Source organism: Myotis yumanensis, unplaced genomic scaffold (assembly GCF_028538775.1).
Source record: "Myotis yumanensis isolate MYYU_CA2020_CCGP unplaced genomic scaffold, mMyoYum1.0.hap1 SCAF_4, whole genome shotgun sequence".
Lineage (NCBI taxonomy): Eukaryota > Metazoa > Chordata > Mammalia > Chiroptera > Vespertilionidae > Myotis > Myotis yumanensis.
In genome coordinates, this window is record NW_027223755.1 from 47,595,403 (window position 1) to 47,615,729 (window position 20,327).

The 20,327-nt window shown below is 41.8% G+C and overlaps 2 protein-coding genes across 2 annotated transcripts in view; one reads left to right on the plus strand and one right to left on the minus strand.

The window, feature by feature from the left end:
- Positions 1–20,327, plus strand: part of RASA1 (RAS p21 protein activator 1) — a 114,691-nt gene that overhangs the window by 71,141 nt on the left and 23,223 nt on the right. Inside the window, exons 9-12 of the mRNA XM_070412299.1 lie at positions 1,531–1,609; positions 7,269–7,389; positions 8,102–8,258; positions 19,747–19,834. Of these exons, the coding sequence (XP_070268400.1) occupies positions 1,531–1,609; positions 7,269–7,389; positions 8,102–8,258; positions 19,747–19,834 (445 nt within the window). The remainder of the gene's footprint in view (positions 1–1,530; positions 1,610–7,268; positions 7,390–8,101; positions 8,259–19,746; positions 19,835–20,327) is intronic.
- The window catches only part of CCNH (cyclin H), a 90,944-nt gene that overhangs the window by 16,343 nt on the left and 54,274 nt on the right, over positions 1–20,327 (minus strand). The window lies entirely within an intron of this gene.

Here is a 20,327-nt window from a genome sequence, read left to right on the forward strand (position 1 = left end):
GATTAGGTAATCTATAATAATAAAAGGATAATATGCTATTTAGACTGTATGTCCTTCCGGGGCTGTGAGGGAAGCCCGGGTCCTGAGTGCCTGCTGGTGGCCGGAGGGAAGCCGGTGGTGGCAGCCAGGGGAAGGAAGGCCTACTCTTGCACGAATTTCGTGCATCAGGCCTCTAATAAGTTAATAAAGAAACCATATGCCAGGATGTCACCTATTTTTTCCTGCATACAGAAAGTCATCTTTCATTTTATATTGACTATACAGGTTTTCTCTTACTGGATAACTCTAAGTAGTATTGTTTTCCTATTTTGAGTTTTGCATAAGCTAAAATGAAAGTTCAAATATGGTGTCATTCTTTGTTCCATTTAGAATTTCTCCCAATTCCAGCTTGACCTTGAGTATATAGGGATTCAGGAGCTGGTTTATTTGGAAAACACAAAATAACAAAAAAACACCAAAAACAGTTCTTACTGCTTGTAAGAAGTTACTAGACACTTATAAAGCATCAAATGGAAGATGTGAGTCTAGACAGATCTTTTGCACACCTTACAAATAAGCTGCTGAGTACCTTCTACATTACAGTCTGATCTAGACATTCTCACTGCAATTTGAGCTCTTTAGGAAGGTAAATTAATATTCCCCAGCCCTAGCTGGTTTGGCTCAGTGGATAGAGCATCGGCCGGCGGACTGAAGGGTCCCAGGTTCGATTCCGGCCAAGGGCACATGCCTGGGTTGCAGGCTTGATCCCCAGTAGGGGGCGTGCAGGAGGCAGCTGATCAGTGATTCTCTCTCATCATTGATGTTTCTATCTCTCTCTCTTCCTCTCTAAAAATCAATAAAAAATATATTTAAAAAAAATTCCCCATTTGTCCAGTTTTCTGGGGATTTGGAATCTATAAAACTGAATTTTAAACACATACTCTTAACTGAATTGATAAATGCCTATCTTGACACTTTTCTAAAAGATAAAATAATTGCCTTGGCCAGTGGCTCAGTTGGTTGCAGTGTTGTGCTGATGGATGTTTCTCAAAATCATCAATAAGCCTTACAATAATCCTACATGTAAGATTGCTCCTACTCTTTTTTTTTTCCTTCTGCTTTCATCTGCTATTTATATGTTTTATGACCTAACTATATTATTGTCATTATAAAAGCAGAATATGTAAATGATTTGATGATAAAAATTTAGTTTAATACTTTCTAATTCACTACTTGCTAATAAATAAATGGCATTTCTCTGTGAGTTCCTTCTTTCAATCTCATAAATACTTTTATTAAAAATTTAAAAAGTAGACTTTTAATTGTTTTCTCACTTAATAGTGACTTTTAAGTAAAATTGGAATCTCTGACTAAGGTATTCTGATTGTAAACCAATATTAGGAACATTCTTATTTTTTCTAAAATAATATGACTATTATGATTATATAGTCTGTTAATGTATTCTGGTTATATGCTTTGGAAAAACTTGCAAATAGATCACTTTTACTATGAGACAAATGATAACAATGTAAATAATTTTCATTTTAACAGTATTGGGGACATCATAGATCACTATCGGAAAGAACAAATTGTTGAAGGTTATTACCTTAAGGAACCTGTACCAATGCAGGTCAGTGTTTTCTTTTTTGCAATAATTAGCATTTTATTTCAAAATGCATTTTTGGTGGTATGTGTATGTACACACTCATGCATTTAAAATTGGATTGAATTTAAAACTTTATATTTTTCCTGATGTCATACTTCTTTTTGTAATTGGGGTAGGGGGAGCGGTTAGCATTTAAAACATATTATTCCTAAAAGTCACAGTGTTATGTGAAGTCATGCAGTAAAAACCGCAGAGTGATGGGAAAAGTGTGGTTAGGGGCACAACACTAAAACTTCATCAGTGACACTTAAAAATAAGAACCTAATAAAAATCTATCCTAGTTTTTACACATATTAAGTAGTTAATAAATGAACACTACAATAAATACGGCATTTGACCTTGAAAAAGATCAGGTTTACTTGTGGAAGTCACCATTGGAAGGGTTTTGAATACTATGAGGTGGAAAGAAGAGGATTATCTGAAATAGATGCCATTATAACACCAGATGTGGGTAGATGAATATGGCATATAACACTCGGGGCACTGAGGGGATCTGAATTGTGTTTTGAATATTCCCCCGTATTTCAATCAGCTGGTTGCAATTTTCTGCATTTACCGAGTGTATCTCACAAATGTATCTGTACATAAGCAAACAGGACTTTGCTTTATGCTTAAATTGGTTCCTAATTTTTCATTATGTTGGGACAGATTTAAGTTTATAAAATGTCACTTGCTATAAAATACAACAAAACCGACTGTACAGTAGTCCCCTCTTATCCAAGGGTAATATATTCCAAGTCCCCCCAATGGATACCTGAAATTGCAGATCAGCGGTACTCAACCTGTGGGTCACGACCCCTTTGGGGGTCGAACGACCCTTTCACAGGGGTCGCTCGCCTAAGACCATCGGAAAACACATATAAAATTACATATTGTTTTTGTGATTAATCGCTATGCTTTAATTATGTTCAATTTGTAACAATGAAATTGGGGGTCACCACAACATGAGGAACTGTATTAAAGGGTTGCAGCATTAGGAAAGTTGAGAACCACTGTTGTAGATAGTACCAAACCCTACTATTTTTTCCTACACATACATACCTATCATAAAGTTTAGTTTATAAATTAGGTATAGTAAGAGTTTAACAACAAAAACTAATAAAATAGAACAATTGAAACATTATCCTATCTATTAAAGAGGGAATATGCTAATTGACCACTGTCGCAAAGATGGCGGCGCCCACAGCCAATAAGGAGGGACTATGCTAATTGACTGCCCAGCTCTCAAAATGGCGGTACCCACAGCCAATGAGGAGGGACTATGCTAATTGACTGCCCAGCCCTCAAAATGGCGGTGCCCACAGCCAGTAAGAAGGGAATATGCTAATTGCCCTGCCCTCAAAGATGGCAGTGCCCACAGCCACAAGATGGCGGTGCCCAATCCCCTCAGCCTTGCTGGGGCGCTTGCCTCCAGAGTCCCCCCAGTCCCCTCAGCCCCCCAGCCACCCAGGGCCAGCCGAGGCTCAGGTAACCAGGGCCGCCCGAAGCTTCCGCTGCCGACAGTGGCAGCAGCAGAGGTGTGTTGGGGCATTGCCTTCCCCTGATCGCCAGGTTGCTTCCCGCCCCTGAGGGCTCCCAGACTGTGACAGGGGGCAGACCAGGCTGAGGGACAACATCCCTATAGTGCATGAATTTTCATGTACTGGGCCTCTAGTCCTATATAATAAAGAAGTAATATGCAAATTGACCATCACTCCAACACACAAGATGGCCGGTGGGGGAGGGCAGTTGGGGACGACCAGGCTGGCAAGGGAGGGCAGTTAGGGGTGACCGGGCTGGCAGGAGCAGTTAGGGGTAATCAGGTTGGCAGGGGAGCAGTTAGGCATCGATCAGGCTGACAGGGGAGTGGTTAGGGGCGATCAGGCAGGCAGGCAGGAAGGTGAGCAGTTGGGAACCAGCAGTCCTGGATTGTGAGAGTGATGTCCAACTGCCCATTTAGGGATCGGGCCTAAACGGGCAGTCGGACATCCCTCGAGGGGTCCCAGATTGGAGATGGTGCAGGCTAGGCTGAGGGACAACCCCCCCCCCCCCCCCCCCCCCCCGCGCCTGTGCATGAATTTCATGCTCTGGGCCTCTAGTCCTAATAATAGAGAAACATGGTAATTAGCTGTACCTCCGCTATCCTTCCCATTGGCTAATCAGGGCGATATGCAAATTAACTGCAAACCAAGATGGCGGCCGGCAGCCAGGCAGCTTGAAGCGAACAGGAGGCTTGCTTGCTCCAGTGACGGAGGAAGCCAATGTTCCCCGCCTGCCTTGCCGGCCTCTGAGCTGCTCTCTAAGAAACATTGTTACAAGTATAGAAGCTAAACAAACTCCAGAAACCTGCTTTCAGCCTTCAGAGCTGGAGAGAGCAGGACTGAAGCAATCTTTCAATTATAGAACCCAAACAAACACAGATCCCTGCTTTCAGCAGCCGAGGTCTCAAGCTGGAGCCGGCTCTCAGTTCCAGTGACAGCCATAGAAGGTAAATAAACTCCAGAATAAAAAAAAAAAAGGAAAAAGGAGAGGTTGGGACCTTCAGTTGCCCCCCAGCCTGAAAACGGCCCTCAGCCCCTCACCCAGACTGGCCAGGCACCCCAGTGGGGACCCCCACCCTGAAGGGGGTGTGACCAGCTGCAAACAGCCTCATCCCCTCATCCAGGCTGGCCAGGCACCCAAGCGGGACCCCCATCCTGATCCGGGACACCCTTCAGGGCAAACCAGCCGTCCCCCATCCGTGCACCAGGCCTCTAACCTATATAGTAAAAGGGTAATATGCCTCCCAGCACCGGGATCAGCGGAGCAGCGAGGCCTCACTGCCCCTGTGTCAGGCGGAGCCGCGAGGCCTCCCAGCACTTGGATCAGATGAGCTGCGAAGCCTCCTGGCGCCTGGAGCAGCGTGACAGGGGGCAGCACCCAAACCCCCAGATCGCCCTGCGGCTCTGTGTGTGACGGGGCGGGGCCACAACCTCCCTATCCGCCCTGCTCTGTTCCTGACAGGGGAAGGCGCCCCAACACCTGATCGGCCCTGCTCTGTGCTCGATAGGGGGGAGCTCCCGAGCCCCCTGATCGGCCCTGCTCTGTGTGTGACAGGGTGCAGCGCCCCAACCCCCCCATGGGCCCTGCTCTGTGTGTGAAGGGGTGGAGCCGCAACCTCCTCATCGGCCCTGCCCCAACCCCCTGACCGGCCCTTCTCTGTGCCTGATAGGGGGGAGCTCCCCAACCCCCTGATTGGCCCTGCTCTGCGTATGACAGGGTGTGGCGCCCCAACCCCCCCATGAGTCCTGCTCTGTGTGTGACGGGGTAGAGCCGCAGCCTCCTCTTCGGCCCTGCCCTGAGTGTGACTGAGGGTGACATCGCAACCTCCCAATCCACCCTGCTCTGTGCATGACGGGGGGCGGCGCCCCAACTCCCCAATCAGCCCTGCTCTGAGCCCGACCAGAGGCTGCACCTAGGGATTGGGCCTGCCCTCTGCCACCTGGGAGCAGGCCTAAGCCAGCAGGTCGTTATCTCCTGAGGGGTCCCAGACTGTGAGAGGGCACAGGCCGGGCTGAGGGACCCCTCATCCCCTGAGTGCACAAATTTTTGTGCACCAGGCCTCTAGTCTAATAATAGACAAACATGGTAATTAACCGTACCTCTGACACGCTGCCCATTGGCTAATCAGGGTGATATGCAAATTAACTGCCAACCAAGATGACGGCCAGCAGTCAGGCAGCTGAAGCGAATAGGAGGCTTGCTTGCTCCAGTGATGGAGGAAGCCAAGGTTCCCCGCCTGCTGCTGCTGGGCTCTGAGCTCCACTTTAAGAAACAATGTTGCAATTATAGAAGCTAAACAAACCCCAGAAACCTGCTTTCAGCCAGCCGGCCTCGGACCTGGAGCTGTAACAGTGTTTCAATTATAGAAGCCGAACAAACCTAGATACCTGCTTTCAGCAGTGGAGGTCTCAGAGCTGGAGCCGAGCCTTAGAGCTAAAGCCGGCTCTCAGTTCCAGTGACAGCCCTAGAAGGTAAATAAATCCCAGAGTAAAAAAAAAGAAAAAAAGGAGAGGTTTGGAGCTCCAGTCACCCGCCAACCTGAAAATGGCCCTCAGCCCCTCACCCAGACTGGCCAGGCACCCCAGTGGAGACCCCCACCCTGAAGGGGGTGTGACCAGCTGCAAACAGCCATCATCCCCTCATCCAGGCTGGCCAGGCACCCAAGCGGGACCCCCATCCTGATCCGGGACACCCTTCAGGGCAAACCAGCCAGCCCCCACCTGTGCACCAGGCCTCTATCCTATATAGTAAAAGGGTAATATGCAAACTGACCCTAACAGCAGAAGGACTGGGAATGACTGGTCATTATGACACACACTGACCACCAGGGGGCAGACACTCAATGCAGAGCTGCCCTCTGGTGGTCAGGGGGCTTTCACATGGGGGAGCTCTGCTCAGCCACAAGCCAGGCTGATTGCTGCCAGCACAGCGGTGATGGTGGGAGCCTCTCCTGCCTCCTCAGCAGCGCTAAGGATGTCCGACTGCAGTTTAGGCCTGCTCCCCACTGGCAAGTGGACATCCCCCAAGGGCTGCCGGGCTGCCAGAGGGATGTCTGATTGCCATCTTAGGCCCAGTCCCCTGGGGAGAGGGCCTAAGCCAGCAGGTGGTCATCCCCTGAGGGGTCCCAGACTGCGAGAGGGCCCAGGCCGGGCTGAGGAACCCCCCCCTCGCCCCCGAGTGCACAAATTTTTGTGCACCGGGCCTCTAGTATATGTATATAAAAGCCAAGCGACCGAAATGACTGGTCGCTATGATGTGCACTGTGGCAGCCAACAATCCCAATCGGGGCCCTCTTTAGGCCCCCAAACTGCCCTCAGCCACTCCCACTGCCTCGGCCCTGATTGCCCCGATCAGGGCAGACAGCCGGACCCCACCTGGGCATGAATTCGTGCACCGGGCCTCTAGTATTTTAATAAAAGTTACGTGAATTTGGTTTCTCTCAAAATATTTTATTGTACAGTACTCACCTTTCTTGTGATAATGTGAGATGATACAGTGTCTACGTGATGAGATGAAGTGAGGTAAATGACATAGGCATTGTAACTTAGTGTTAGCCTACTAGAAGGGTTACTTGAAAACAAGCACTGTGATACCTCAACAGTTGATCTGAGATGGCTCATGGGCAAGAAGCAGATATAGCATGGATCACTGGAAAAAGGGATGATATATGTCCTAGGCGGGATTTCATCATAGTACTCAAAATAGCATGCAATTTAAACTTATAAATTGTTTCATTTCTGGAATTTTTCATTCAATATTTCTGAACAGTGAATGACTGCAGGTAATTGGAAAACATAGAAAGCAAAACCAGGGATAAAGAGATTTTGAACTGTATTTTTAAAAATACATTTTTGATACTGTATTTTTGAAAATAGGTAATTGTCTGTTTTTGAGAAATGGTAAAGAAACCTTTTTGAGAATTTCTTTGGAAAGCAAATGACCTCTTAGTATATGTGTTACAATCATTTAGATTTTAGTACTTAAAATATTTTCTTAATGTCCAGATAGACACATAATCTGGTTTTTAATTTGTAGTTGAGTATATTTTATTTAATTTCAATCAAGAATTCATGAAACAATTTTAATACTTTTAAAAACTCAGGATCAAGAACAAGTACTCAATGATACAGTGGATGGAAAAGAAATATATAATACAATTCGTCGAAAAACAAAAGATGCCTTTTATAAAAATATTGTTAAAAAAGGTTATCTTCTAAAAAAGGGTAAGTGTAAACCTTAAGACTAAAGATTCAATTTCAGTATTTTATTATTTACAATAGAAACATTGTGCTTACATTGAGATATGTTACCTAATAAGTTGTTTTGACCTGAATTATTAGTAATTGACCCTTGATTAGAGAGCTTTTAAAGTTTTAGGAAACAGCTTATGTATTTCCAATTGTGTCTTTAAGTCCTGAGGTCAGTTCCAGTGCTAGGCATTTGATTCTTTGCCTCGTTCTTACCTCATAACACCACCCCCACCCCATTTTTTAAAAGAGAAACTTGGCGTATTCATGGTATTATTTTATTTTATAGATTGGCCTCAATCTGACATTGAGAAATGTTAGGGGGTTGGAAGGGCACATGGTTACTGGAAGAGTTTTATTTTTAATTGTTGTGTGTGTTTTTATGACTGAAAAAAATTACTCCTAAATAAAAAATTTTGAAGAGTTTATCATAATGAAATTTCCAAAAATATAGTTTAGATGCTCTTGTCATTTACTCTGATTCATTAAAAAAGAAGCAATATAACAATATTCCGTTTTCTACAGATAAATTATAAACATTTTCTCATTTTCTAAGGATTAGTATGTTATTTAAGCTTTGGAATACAAATTAAAATATTTTCTTTTCAGTAATGATAATTTTTATGATTTTAATATATATGACTTCATCTTCATCATTTGGCTAAGGGAACTTTTCTTTTTCTAACAGGCAAAGGAAAACGGTGGAAAAATTTATATTTTATTTTAGAGGGCAGTGATGCCCAACTTATTTATTTTGAGAGTGAAAAACGAGCTACAAAACCAAAAGGATTAATAGATCTCAGTGTATGTTCTGTCTATGTTGTTCATGACAGTCTCTTTGACAGGTAAGAAATTGGTTTCCTGTTTCTTTTGTAACTGTTTTATTAATAAAAATAGTGGGTGTGTTCAGATCATTTCAAATAATAGAAAACCAATTTTGAGAGCCTTAAAATCATCTGAAAATGTCAGATTTACTTTCTAGGGTAATTTTTGTCTTCCTTCCTTACTTTAGACTAATCTGTGCATAAAATTCTACACCACTGTATTAGGTAGAACTTTGGAACGACATTTCCTATAGTAAGACTTGACCTGTGTATAGCATGTTTCTTCTCGGTCCCTATCACCAATCTTTTGAGTGACTTACTCTGAGTCTTGTTATTTTCCCCCTATTTTATCACATTCTCTGTTAACTTAGTGCATCTGATAGGTGTATATTCATTTGTACTATAACTTGATAGGCGTGTTTCTAAGTAATTTGACATTGAGAAACAATCCTATCTAATAATAGACAAACAGGGTAATTGACCATACCTTCGCTATGCTTTCCATTGGCTAATCAGCAAGATATGCAAATTAACCGCCATATGTAGGCAGGAAGCGGTGGAGCGAAGACTGAAGGCGACTCCGGCTGGAGCAGCGAAGGCTTTGAAGGCGGCTCTGACTGGAGTGAAGGCCTGGGTCCCTGGTGCCAAAGGAAAACCGGTGCAGGCAGCCAGGGGAAGGGAAGGCCTATTGCACGAATCTTTTCGTGCAACAGGCCTCTAGTCTACACTAATAATAGACAAATATGTAAATTGACCACCCGCCGCAATGCCCACAGCCAATCAAATTATGCAAATTAACCTGACAAAGATGGTGGGCTTGTGGGCAGTGCGCAGTGCACGCAGGTGCTGAGCGGCCGGGGTTGGGCCGGGAGAGCAGGCGGCTTGGGGGGCTTGGCTGAGCCGGAGAGCGGATGGAGAGCAGGCGGTTTAGTGGCTTGGGAGAGTGGACTGAGAGTGGGTGGCTTCGGGGGGGGTGGAAGCCCAGAGTGTGGGGAGCACCAGGAATTCTGGGACTCGTAGTTCTGGTGGTAGCCCCTGGACCAGAAGTGGAAGCCCAGAGTGCGGGGAGCACCAGGAACGCTGGGAATCGTAGTTCTGGTGGCAGATGCATTGCGGGATCCCCTAGACACTCGAGCAAAGTGAGCCTGGAGCAAGTTACTGTTGCAGGTGGGCGATGGAGAGAAAACAAAGGTGAGAGACATAAGTAGAGTCAGAGTGTCAAGGAAAAGTTCAAAGGAAGATATCTTGCAACTTCTAGGAAATCTCCACCATTGGAGCAAAGAAAAAAAAAATGCCTCTATTATTCTGTGAGCACCAAACAAACTGGGTTGGGGTCTCAGACAATTCGCTCATATGATTGCAAAAACAGAAACTCCTGGATTGGAGAGGGCTCCCCTGAGGGCTCCCAGATTGGAGAGGATGCAGGTAGGGCTAAGGGACCCCCTCCCCATCCCCACCCCCTGCACAAATTTCGTGCACCGGGTCCCTAGTTGTAATATAAAAATAATTGTTTTGGTAGGAGAATATCTCAGATTTGATAATAAAACATTTTTCTTACCCTAATTTTAAAGTTTAGAAAAATATATAAAATGTATACACTACAGCTAAATCCTGAACATGACAAGGCAAATCCAGCTGTTGATTACATCTAGTTTTTTTGCTCAAGTACAAGAGCCTTTCTTTACCTTCCATCATCTGTATTATCAGTAATCCATTTTAGAATCTTTTTAGATATATTTACCATTTTTATTACTTACTGTTATGATTAATAAAACACAAAGCAATTAAAACAAAATGTTTCTAGTTTTATACTAACTAAATTGGTAAAACTACATGAGAAATACCTATAGAGTGACAACTTCGTCATTTCTTTTTTCCAAATTGTTTTGGAGATCACAGTAGTGTTATTTATGAGTTTAAGAGATAGTCAGTTTTCTTTTTGTTTTGTTTTTTGTTTTTGTATTTTTTAAATTTTTTTTTGATAGTTGTTTTAAATGGTTAAAATAGCTTTGTGAAATGCTGAACTGAATAGTTTCCCTACAGCAGGGCTTTTTGGAGTCTCAGCTAGTGTTTATAATGTGAATCATTAAAAGTGGAGTAGAATATTAAGTATTTCACTAATTTATTTGACTTTGATACCCTCCCCCCTTTTTTCTAAACACTTCATAATATCCCATAAAAATAGCTCTTCCAAAAAGTAAACAAAACAAAAAAGAACACACAAGGAAAACAGTTTTGGTAAGACATCTGGCTCCCTTTCAGCTTTCTGCTTTGCCTTCCTTTGTGTGTGCTGGATTCTTTCTCACAGAGCAGCTTCCTTCATGGTACCAAGGTGACAAATAATATCAGAGAATGGAGTGAGCATTCCCTCCAGATCTATTGAAAATCCAGAGAATAGGATTGAGCCACCTCTGACAGTTTCTAGTCTTGGGTTACCTGAGGTAGCAAAAGAATAGGAGACCATTGAGTGCCCAGCCCTACTACTGGAGGTCATCCCACCCAAACAGTGAAGATGTTTTGTTCTATGGGGTATGAAATGGATGTCAGGGAGATAGTCACACTATAGCTTATTTGTGCTATCATTAGTTGCAGGAGGGAAGAGAATTTGGAGACTTAGCTTATTGAGATGAGTAATATGAAATAGGTGGTTTAAGCTATTGAAGGATAAGTATGAATCCATTTAAGTAAGGCAGAGCTTCAGTATGTCACGAATAAGTTATAGCTGTTCTTAAAATATTAGTGGTTGTAAAACTTATAACACTTGAAGTTATATGGTTCTATAAACTGTTGAAATTCATTGTTTTATTGTGGCAAAAGAATTGGTACATAACACTGTAGGCAGAAAGTTCTCTATAGAGGCCATACCTCAGTACTTCTCTCTGACTTGCTTATTGTATCACCCAGATACTCTGAATATTATTTTATTCACTGTTTTTTGTTGATCATCAATGAAGTTAACTTTTTATGTTCATGTGTAAAATTTAGTTTCATTTTGTTTTTTATACATTTTTTCTGTTAACACAGAAGTTAAAATTGCATTACTGTAAATATGAGGGCTTTCTTGAAAAACATAACTAATTTATATATTTTTTCATTATGTTATGTTATGATCGACTTTAATGTACAAATATTTATTTTCCCACCATACCATAAAGGCAATTTTGTGCTTAAAACTGGCAAATCGTTAAATTCACAAGATAGAAATAATAGTCTTAATTTTAAAAATCCAACCCATTAATTAGGCCACTTAATAAGAAATGTATAGAATTTAGATAGTTAAAGTCCAATAAATATTGTCTTCCTCAGCTTAAATATTGCATAAAAGTTACTGAATAAATCATCGGTGCCAAGTACATTGTGCTGGCACCATACTGCTAAAGAACTGTGAGCTTCAAAAACACCAGTCTCTCTCTCCTCCCTTCCCCTAATCCTCTCCTCTCATATATCTGTTCCTGCAGTATCAGCTTAACACTTGTTAAGAGATCATGCAATTACAGCTAAAGCGAAAGCTAAAGCCAAATATGCTTCATAGAGCTGGAGAACTGCTTGTTTTATCAGTCTGCATGAAAACTGCCACCTCTGTGTTTCTGACCAAAAAGCAAAAGAACTAGGAGAGATACCACTTTCAAATGCTAATAGATTGTGTTCTGATTAGGATTGTCAGTAAATGAATTAATGAGTCAAAAGGTACAGAGAATACATTTTCACTGCAGACTTGGAAGTAAATTATTGGTCATTCAAAGAAACTAGGAAGATATTATGGAAATAGTATTTTAAGTTTCTAATTGATGATGAGGCTTCATGATAGGAATATTTAAAGGATTTACATAAAAAATTATTCTGGAAAATAAGCAATACAGAGATGCTCTGATATGTAATAGTTTGTATACCTGAATTCCATATGAAATAATATTTTTACATAGAACCTAATAAAATCCATGCTGCTTTAGCTGCATGTTTTTAGTTTTCTGGGAAGAAATGGGATCAGTATACCACTGTCCTGTTTGATACCAAAGTATATAAGCTATCTAAAGCAGCGGTCGCCAACCTTTCGGACCTCACAGACTACTGGTTGGCGACTGCTGATCTAAAGTTTATGATCTAGAAAAAGAAAACTTTGATGAGTGATTCTCACTTTGCAAATTTATTGAAGAATGGGTAAACTTCCTCAAGTTGGAAGTACAGCACAAAAAGATACAAACATGTTCTGAAAGTTTTTGGATTCAAAGCAGAAATTCAACTTTGGAAAAGTGAGGTTAAAAATGCTTAACTAGTAATACTTAAAATTTGAATAATATGAATCTTAAAGAATTATTAAGATCAATAAAGCAACTGCTATATAGTTTGAGGAAAAGCTTTACCATTATTTTGATGAACTTTATATTAACATGCAACTGGATTGAAAACCCGTTTGTAGTATCAAAAGAAAGGTCATCGTTAGATTTGCCAATTACAGAAAAGACCTTCTGGAGTTGAAAGATCAGATCTTTTAAATGCAATTTTAAAAGACAGAATTATTCCTATTCTGGTTAATGATATTAAGAAATGCTTAACTAGTAATACTTAAAATTTGATCATCACTTGCTTATTGTGCAGTTTTTTGTTGAAAGTGACTCAAGAATTTGAAGACATTTGTAAAAGTCTGGGTCAAGAATTTTATTTAATGACTAGAGGCCCAATACATGAATTCATGCATGGGTGGGGTCCCTTGGCCTGGCTGGCAATCGGGGCCAATTGGGGCCACCTCACCCAGTCCTGATGGGGGTCAGCCGGCTGGGAGGAGGGACTGCGGGTGGTTGGCTGACTGTGGGAGGTTAGCTGTGGGAGTGCACTCCTGCATTGAGCAGCTGCCCCCTGGTGGTCAGGGTGTGTCATAGCTATCTGCTGGTTGTCCAGTTGTAACAGTTGCTTAGGCTTTTATATATATAGACTAGTGGCCTGGTGCATGAAATTCATGCACGGGGGTGGGGGGGTGTCCCTCAGCCCGGCCTGCACCCTCTCCAATTTGGGACCCCACAGGGGTTTACACCGACCGTTGGACATTTCTCTCGTAATCTGGGACCTCTGGCTCCTAACTGCTCATCTGCCTGCCTGCCCAATCGCCCCTAACCACTCTGCCTGCCGGCCTTCTTGCCTCAACTGCCCCCCCCACCCCCCCGCACCGACCTGCTCGCCCCCAACTGCCCTCCCTGGCTGGCCTCATGGCCCCCAACTGCCCGCCTTGGCTGGTCTCCTGGTCTAATTAGCATATTACCCTTTTATTAGTATAGACTAGGGGCTCGGTGCACGAAATTCGTGCAGTGGGGGGGTGTCCCTCAGCCCAGCCTGCCCCCTCTCACATACTGGGAACCCTCAGGGGATGTCCTACTGACAGTTTAGGCCCGCTCCCTACTCCCCTTGGGGAGTGGGCCTAAGCCGCAGTCTGGCCTCCCTTTGTGGGAGGCGACCGGGCTGATCAGGGAAAGGCACCAGCCCCATCACCCCGCTGCTGCAGCCACTGCCAGTCACCGCAGCCACAAAGGTGTTTTCATCAACACGGACTCCAGTCCCTTCACCATGAAAAAATGACAACTTTCTTTAGGCATTTTCAAGATGTGTCTTCCATAGGATATGACATTTCTTTATTTTTTTTTTTTTATCCTCACCTGAGGATATGTTTCCATTGGTTTTTAGAGAATGTGGAAGAGAAAGGGAAAGACAGAGAGAAACATCAAAGTGAGAGGAACACTTTGATTGGTTGCCTCCTGCATGAGCGCTGACCTGGGCCCCAGCCAGGGAAGAGCCTGCAACATAGTTTCATGCCCTTGGTCAGAATTGAACCCAGACCCTGTGGTAGGCAGGCCGAGGCATTATCTACTGAGCCAAACTGGCTAGGGCAGGATATGATATTTCTTAGCCCCTCCAGCAGCGGAACTTTGTATTTTTCTCCAGGAGTGAGGTGGAAAAACCCTATATCACCTTCTTGGATTCTTATTACCCAAGTTACTAAGAATATTACCAGTGGCATACAGGGAGCTTAGCCAATGAGCGGTCAGAAAAAGTGTTTCTTCTGTAGTTCACACCAATCCCCGGCTCAGCGCCTGCCCAGGCCTAAAGCCTCGGGGCCTGGGCAGGGGACCCCCAGACCCTCTCATTGCCGGCTCCGCCCCTGCCCAGGCCAGAGGAGCATTAGGCCTGGGCAGGGGACCCCCAGCCCACTCCGATCGCAGGCTCTGCCCCTGCCCAGCCCTTAGGCCTCAGGCCTCTGGCCTGGATGTTAGGCCTGGGCAGGGGACCCCCAGCCCTGTGCGATCGCCGGCTCCACCCCTGCTCAGGCCTCAGGCTTCTGGCTGGGGCGATCGCTGGCTCTGCCTCCCCGGGTGGCGTCTGGCGCTGCCCGCCCCCCTGCAGTATGCAAATTTAACGGCCATCTTTGTTGGGTTAATTTGCATACTCTTCTGATGGGCTGGTGGGCATAGCGAAGGTATGGTCAATTAGTATCTTTGTCTTTTATTAGTGTAGATGTAGATACCAAGTCTAAACTTACTATGGAAAAGTTATATCCATGGGAAGTAACACAAGTTTCTTTTTTTTTTTAATCTTTCATTTCTTAATTGGTTAAGGTATTACAAGTGTGTCCTTATCTCCCCCATTAACCCCCAACCGCCCCCTCCCCCCACTCATGCTCTCATCCCCCTGTTGTCCATGTCCATTGGTTTGGCTTATATGCACACATACAAGTCCTTTGGTTGATCTTTTCCCCTTACCCCCTCCCTCCCCTACTTTCCCTCTGGGGATTGATAGTCTGATTGCTGTTTCTCTGTCTTTGGATCTGTCCCTGTTCATCAGTCTATGTTGTTTTCTATATTCCGCAAATGAGTGAGATCATGTGGTATTTATCTTTCTCTGACTGACTTATTTCACTTAGCGTAATGCTCTTCAGTTCAATCCATGCTGTTGCAAATGGCAAGAATTCCTTCTTTTTTACCTCAGTGTAGTATTCCATTGTGTAGATATATCCATGGGAAGTAACACAAGTTTCTTATTTTAAAAAGTGGTGTGTTTTTTCCCCCAAGGTATGCCAGTTTACCATCTCAACTGTATTTGTGTGTGCCTTACTGTAAAATAGTTGGGAAACTCCAAGAAATACTGAATTGAATGCCAAGGAAAACAGCATCTGTAACATATATTTCAAGAAAGTGAAAAGATACCTCTACCAGATAATAGGACTAGTGAAAAATAGGTTAATACCAAATTATGTATCAGAAAATGGACATATAGCACAAAGGAGGAATTGTGGATAAATGCTGTTATCTTTTTCTTTGTTGTATTATCAAATATATGGCAGGCATTGAACATTTCTTGCTTTTTGCAAGCATAGAATCCAGTACACTGATGGACTTTCAGCATTAAGGTGCAGTCTAATGTGAAGTTAAAGGCTGCCCTCTGTAATAGATGTGTCGGTATGCATGTTCAGGAATGTTGTAAAGGAATTGCTCATTTGGCTGTTTTCCTGCCCACTCTAATTGCACAACTGCACAAATTTTTCAGATTATTTTCAATATTAGGTCTTTTAGCCTCTATTTCTTTATATGAAGCTTCTGACTCTTAATATTGCTTTACTTTATTAAAAAAATTTTTTGTTTTTAAACGTCTCCTGATGATATTTTTCCATCGCTTTTTAGAGAGTGAAAAGGAGGGGAGAGACACAGAGAAACATCCATGTGAGAGAGACACATCAACTGGCTGCCTCCCACATGCACCCCCACCAGGGCTGGGAATCAAAAGGCACCTGCCCTTGACTGGGATCAAATCTAGTATCCTTCAGTCCACAGACCAACACTGAATCACTGAGCCAAACTGGCCAGGGCTATTTTTTAAATTTTTATTTTTGGTGGTATTGGTAACTAAAATTATATAGGTTTTAGGTGTACAATTCTATAGCATATCATCTGTATATAGTTTTATGTGTTCACCACCCAAATTCAAGTCTTCTCCTGTCACCATTTATCCCTCTTTACCCTTTTACACTGTTTTACTTTAAATAACCATTTCAGGGCACAAGTTAAAGACATTTCAAAGATACAGAGCTATTGTGTTGAAATACATGTGGGAACTTTTACATCTTTATCTTTACACTGTTGCAGTATTTATTTTCATTAAGGTTTTTTTGCTGGATATTAAATTTGAGGTTGGCAATTATGTTCTTTCAGCATTTTAAAGATTGTTTTCTGCCCTGCAACATTTTTATTTCTCTTTTAGAGATAATGCATCTCTCTCTTTTTTTCCTCTTTCTCTTCAAGATACTGTCTTTTTCCTTTCTCTGGATGCTTTGACATTCATTCCTTATCTTAGATTTTCAGCAGTTAAACCAAAATGTGCCTACAGTAATTTTCCTTTAAAATTTATCCTAATGTTTTTAGAACTTATTCATTAACCTCAGACCTGTTGTCTATTGTCAGTTTTAGAAATTTCTTGGTCAGTAGCTCTCTAAATAGTCTTCCACATTATCTTTCATCTTCTGAGAGTTGTGCTGCACATTATATCTTTTTACTATGTCCATTTGTCTGTTATATAGTTTTCTATGCTTTTCATCATTTTTTCTTCTCTATGACTTAGGCTGGATTTTTTTCTGATTTGTCTTTCAGTTCACTAATTCATTCTTTTAAAATTTAATGCATTTATTGAAGTCTTAATTTTATTGATTTTAGAGTGAGAGGGAGGGAGGAAGGAAGGAGGGAGAGAGATCAATTGGTTGTTCCACTTACTTATGCATTCATTGATTGCTTCCTATATGTTCCCTGACCCGAGAGAGAACTCACGACTTTAGCATATCTGGATGACACTCTAACCAACCGGGCTACCCAGCCAGGATCTCCATTTAATTCTTCTTTTATAGAGCTAGTTAGCTGGAAAAATTCTCTTGTTATCTATCTTCTTGAACATTGTAATTACAGTATTTGAAAGTTCATATCTAACCTCAATATCTAATTATGTATAGGTCTTTCTCCTTTGTCCTGTTTTTCTTTTGGCTTTTCAGTCATTTGATCTTGATTCCTGAAATGTCTACTTAACTTTGACCAAATGGTGAACATTGTGTATGAAAAACTGCGGAAGCTATGGATAATGTTACTGCTTCCAGAAAAAAATTATTGTTCTGCCAGAAATTTAGAGTAGGGGGTAGTTCATCTTGATTCTCTCAGGGACCAAGGGGAAATACTGGTGAAGGCTCTCTATTTCTGGTTTGCCCTTATTCTGAAGGCCTAGCTGCTTGGGACTCAAATGAAAGCTTTCTCTTCCAAAGTCCTGAGCTCATTTGACTGTTAAACACTGTGAAACTGCTCGTTTGCTTTTGAGCATCTTTGCTGCATTCTACTTGGCATCACAGCTTCTCTGCTTCTCGCCTTACACAGTGTAGGAATCAGCACACACCATGTAAGGAAAAGCTGTGGTGAATGTCAGGCTCACCTCATCTGATCTTGGCCCCTCAGTCTTAGCTGCTTTAATTGTTTTTCAGTGACTTCAAACTGCTGTTTTTTTATTTATTTATATTTTATCCAGCTAGGAGGTTTAGTCTGATACAAGCCACTTTCAGAATCAGAATGTTTTAGTTACATTTTCCATTATTTTATGATATTCTCAGAGCATGAAAAGATGGTTCTTTTTATCTTTAATAAATCTTAAGCTTGTAGTCTGCTCTGACCTAGTAACACCAAAACATAAGATATAATCTTTGGTTAAAGCAAGAAATAGAAATAACATTTATTGAGTTTCAAAAACATGAAGGCCCTTATTAAACATTTTGTAAACATTTTCAAGTTTAGTTAGAGGACATTTTCAGAAAAGATATAAACTATTTGATAATGTATTTACATGTTAAGTGAATTATAGTACAGTGCATATTACAGGCGGGCACAAACCAGTATTTACTGTACTCCATTGTTAGGTCATTTAATCCTCAGAACAAGCATATCCGTGAGTAGATGATGTTTCCATTTACAAGGTGAGGAAAACTGTCAGTTGTAAAAAATTGAAAGTACATCCCATATAATAAAAGAGAAGTGTGTAAATTGACCGGCCCTTTGCTATGCTCACCAGCCAATCAGGAGTAAATATGCAAATTAACCCGACAAAGATGGCAGATTAATTTGCATACACACTCGCCGGGCGGAGAGCAGAAGCAGGAGAGCCGGCAGCATGGGGGGATGTGGCTCCCTTGGTCGCTCTCCCAAGTTGCCGGGCGGAGAGCAGAGCAGGAGAGCCGGAGGCTTGGAGGGACTTGGCAGTGGCAGAATGGAAGGCCTGGGAGTAGACAGCAGAAAGGGAAAACCTAGAGCATGGGGAGCACCAGGAACTCTGGGAATAGTAGTTCTGGTGGCAGCCCCAGAACTGGAAGTCGAAGCCCAGAGTGCGAGGAGCACCAGGAATGCTGGGAATCGTAGTTCTGGTGGCAGATGGATCTCCTAGACCCTTGGTCGGCAAACTGCGGCTCGCGAGCCACATGCGGCTTTTTGGCCCCATGAAGTGTGGCTCTTCCACAAAATACCACATGCGGGCGCACATACAGTGCGATTGAAACTTTGTGGCCCATGCGCAGAAGTCGGTTTTCAGCCTGGGCGAGTCTATTTTGAAGAAGTACTGTTTATATTTGGCTCTGTTGACTAATGAGTTTGCCGACCACTGTCCTAGACTCTAGAGAAAAGTGAGCCTGGAGCAAGTTACTGTTGCGGTGGGGGATGGAGGGAAAGCAAAGGTGAGAGACATAAGTAAAATCAGAGTGTCTAGGAAAAATTAAAGGGAAGATATCCTAAAACTTCCAGGAAATCTCCACCAATGAAGCAAAGAAAAAAAAAATGCTTCTATTATTCTGTGAGCAACAAACCAAACTGGGTTGGGGTCTCAGACAATTCGCTCATATGATTGCAAAGACAGACAGAAACTCCCAGATTGGAGAGGGTGCAGGTCAGGCTGAGGTATCCACCCCCCAGCGCACGAATCTTCGTGCACCGGGACGCTAGTAAAATTATAAACAAGAAAATGAAAATCAACCCATCTACTGAGAGATAACCACTAAGAACATATTGGTCTACAAATATGTTTGTAGCCTTTTTCCAGTGCAGATAAATGTATATTTTATATCATCCTGAATCAATACATTTAGTAACATTTTATTTGCTTTTAAAAAGTGTTTAGAATAGCTATGTGAAATTCCAACATTTCTGCTTCAATTCCTTTGTAAGTTTTCTATTTCTAATGTCCTTTAAAATTAATTTATACAGTAGCTTTAAAGTTTTTAAACTTTGACAGATTAATAAAATTTTAAAAATTTTTGTCTAAAAAGTTTTCTAAAATATATGCAACTGACATTTTCTTTTTAGTAATGACCTGGTACAATGGAGAATTTCTCTAAATTAAGAGTTATGTTAATTTTATATAAATTAGTTAATATATTGTGATTTTTTTTTAAGTAGCTCAAGTTAATAGTACTTTTTGTTAAGCTGCCTAATAACTTTTTTGTTTGTATTTAAAGGCCAAACTGTTTTCAGATAGTAGTTCAGCACTTTAGTGAAGAACATTACATCTTTTACTTTGCAGGCGAAACTCCAGAACAAGCAGAGGTAAGTTAATTGTTTCTTCAGTGTAAACATTTAGCCCATGTTTTATTGAATTTATTTTTCAATTAAGGTGGACATTAATTCATATATATGTGTGTGTATATATATATACATACATACATATATATATGCATATATATACATATATACATATATATGTATATATATACACAGAGAGAGAGAGAGAGAGAGAGATTAGAAATTTATATACTTCACAAGCCTTTGTTTTGTGATTAAAAAGGATGTTTGAAATGTAATCATCTTTTTATTTTAAGGAATGAGAACTTTCAGGTATAAAACTTTTTTTTTTTAAAGAAATGCAGAAAAACACAGTGAAGGGTTATTATGAATGAAAACTCCATTTTAAATTGGTCTTTAAATATTCTGTGATGTTGAGTCCAACTGAGAATGCTCATTTAAAATCCTCTCTGCAGAAAGGTTATAGATATTCTCAGTACAATCAGAAGGTAAGCCAGTTAGTTTTGCTCACAAGTGT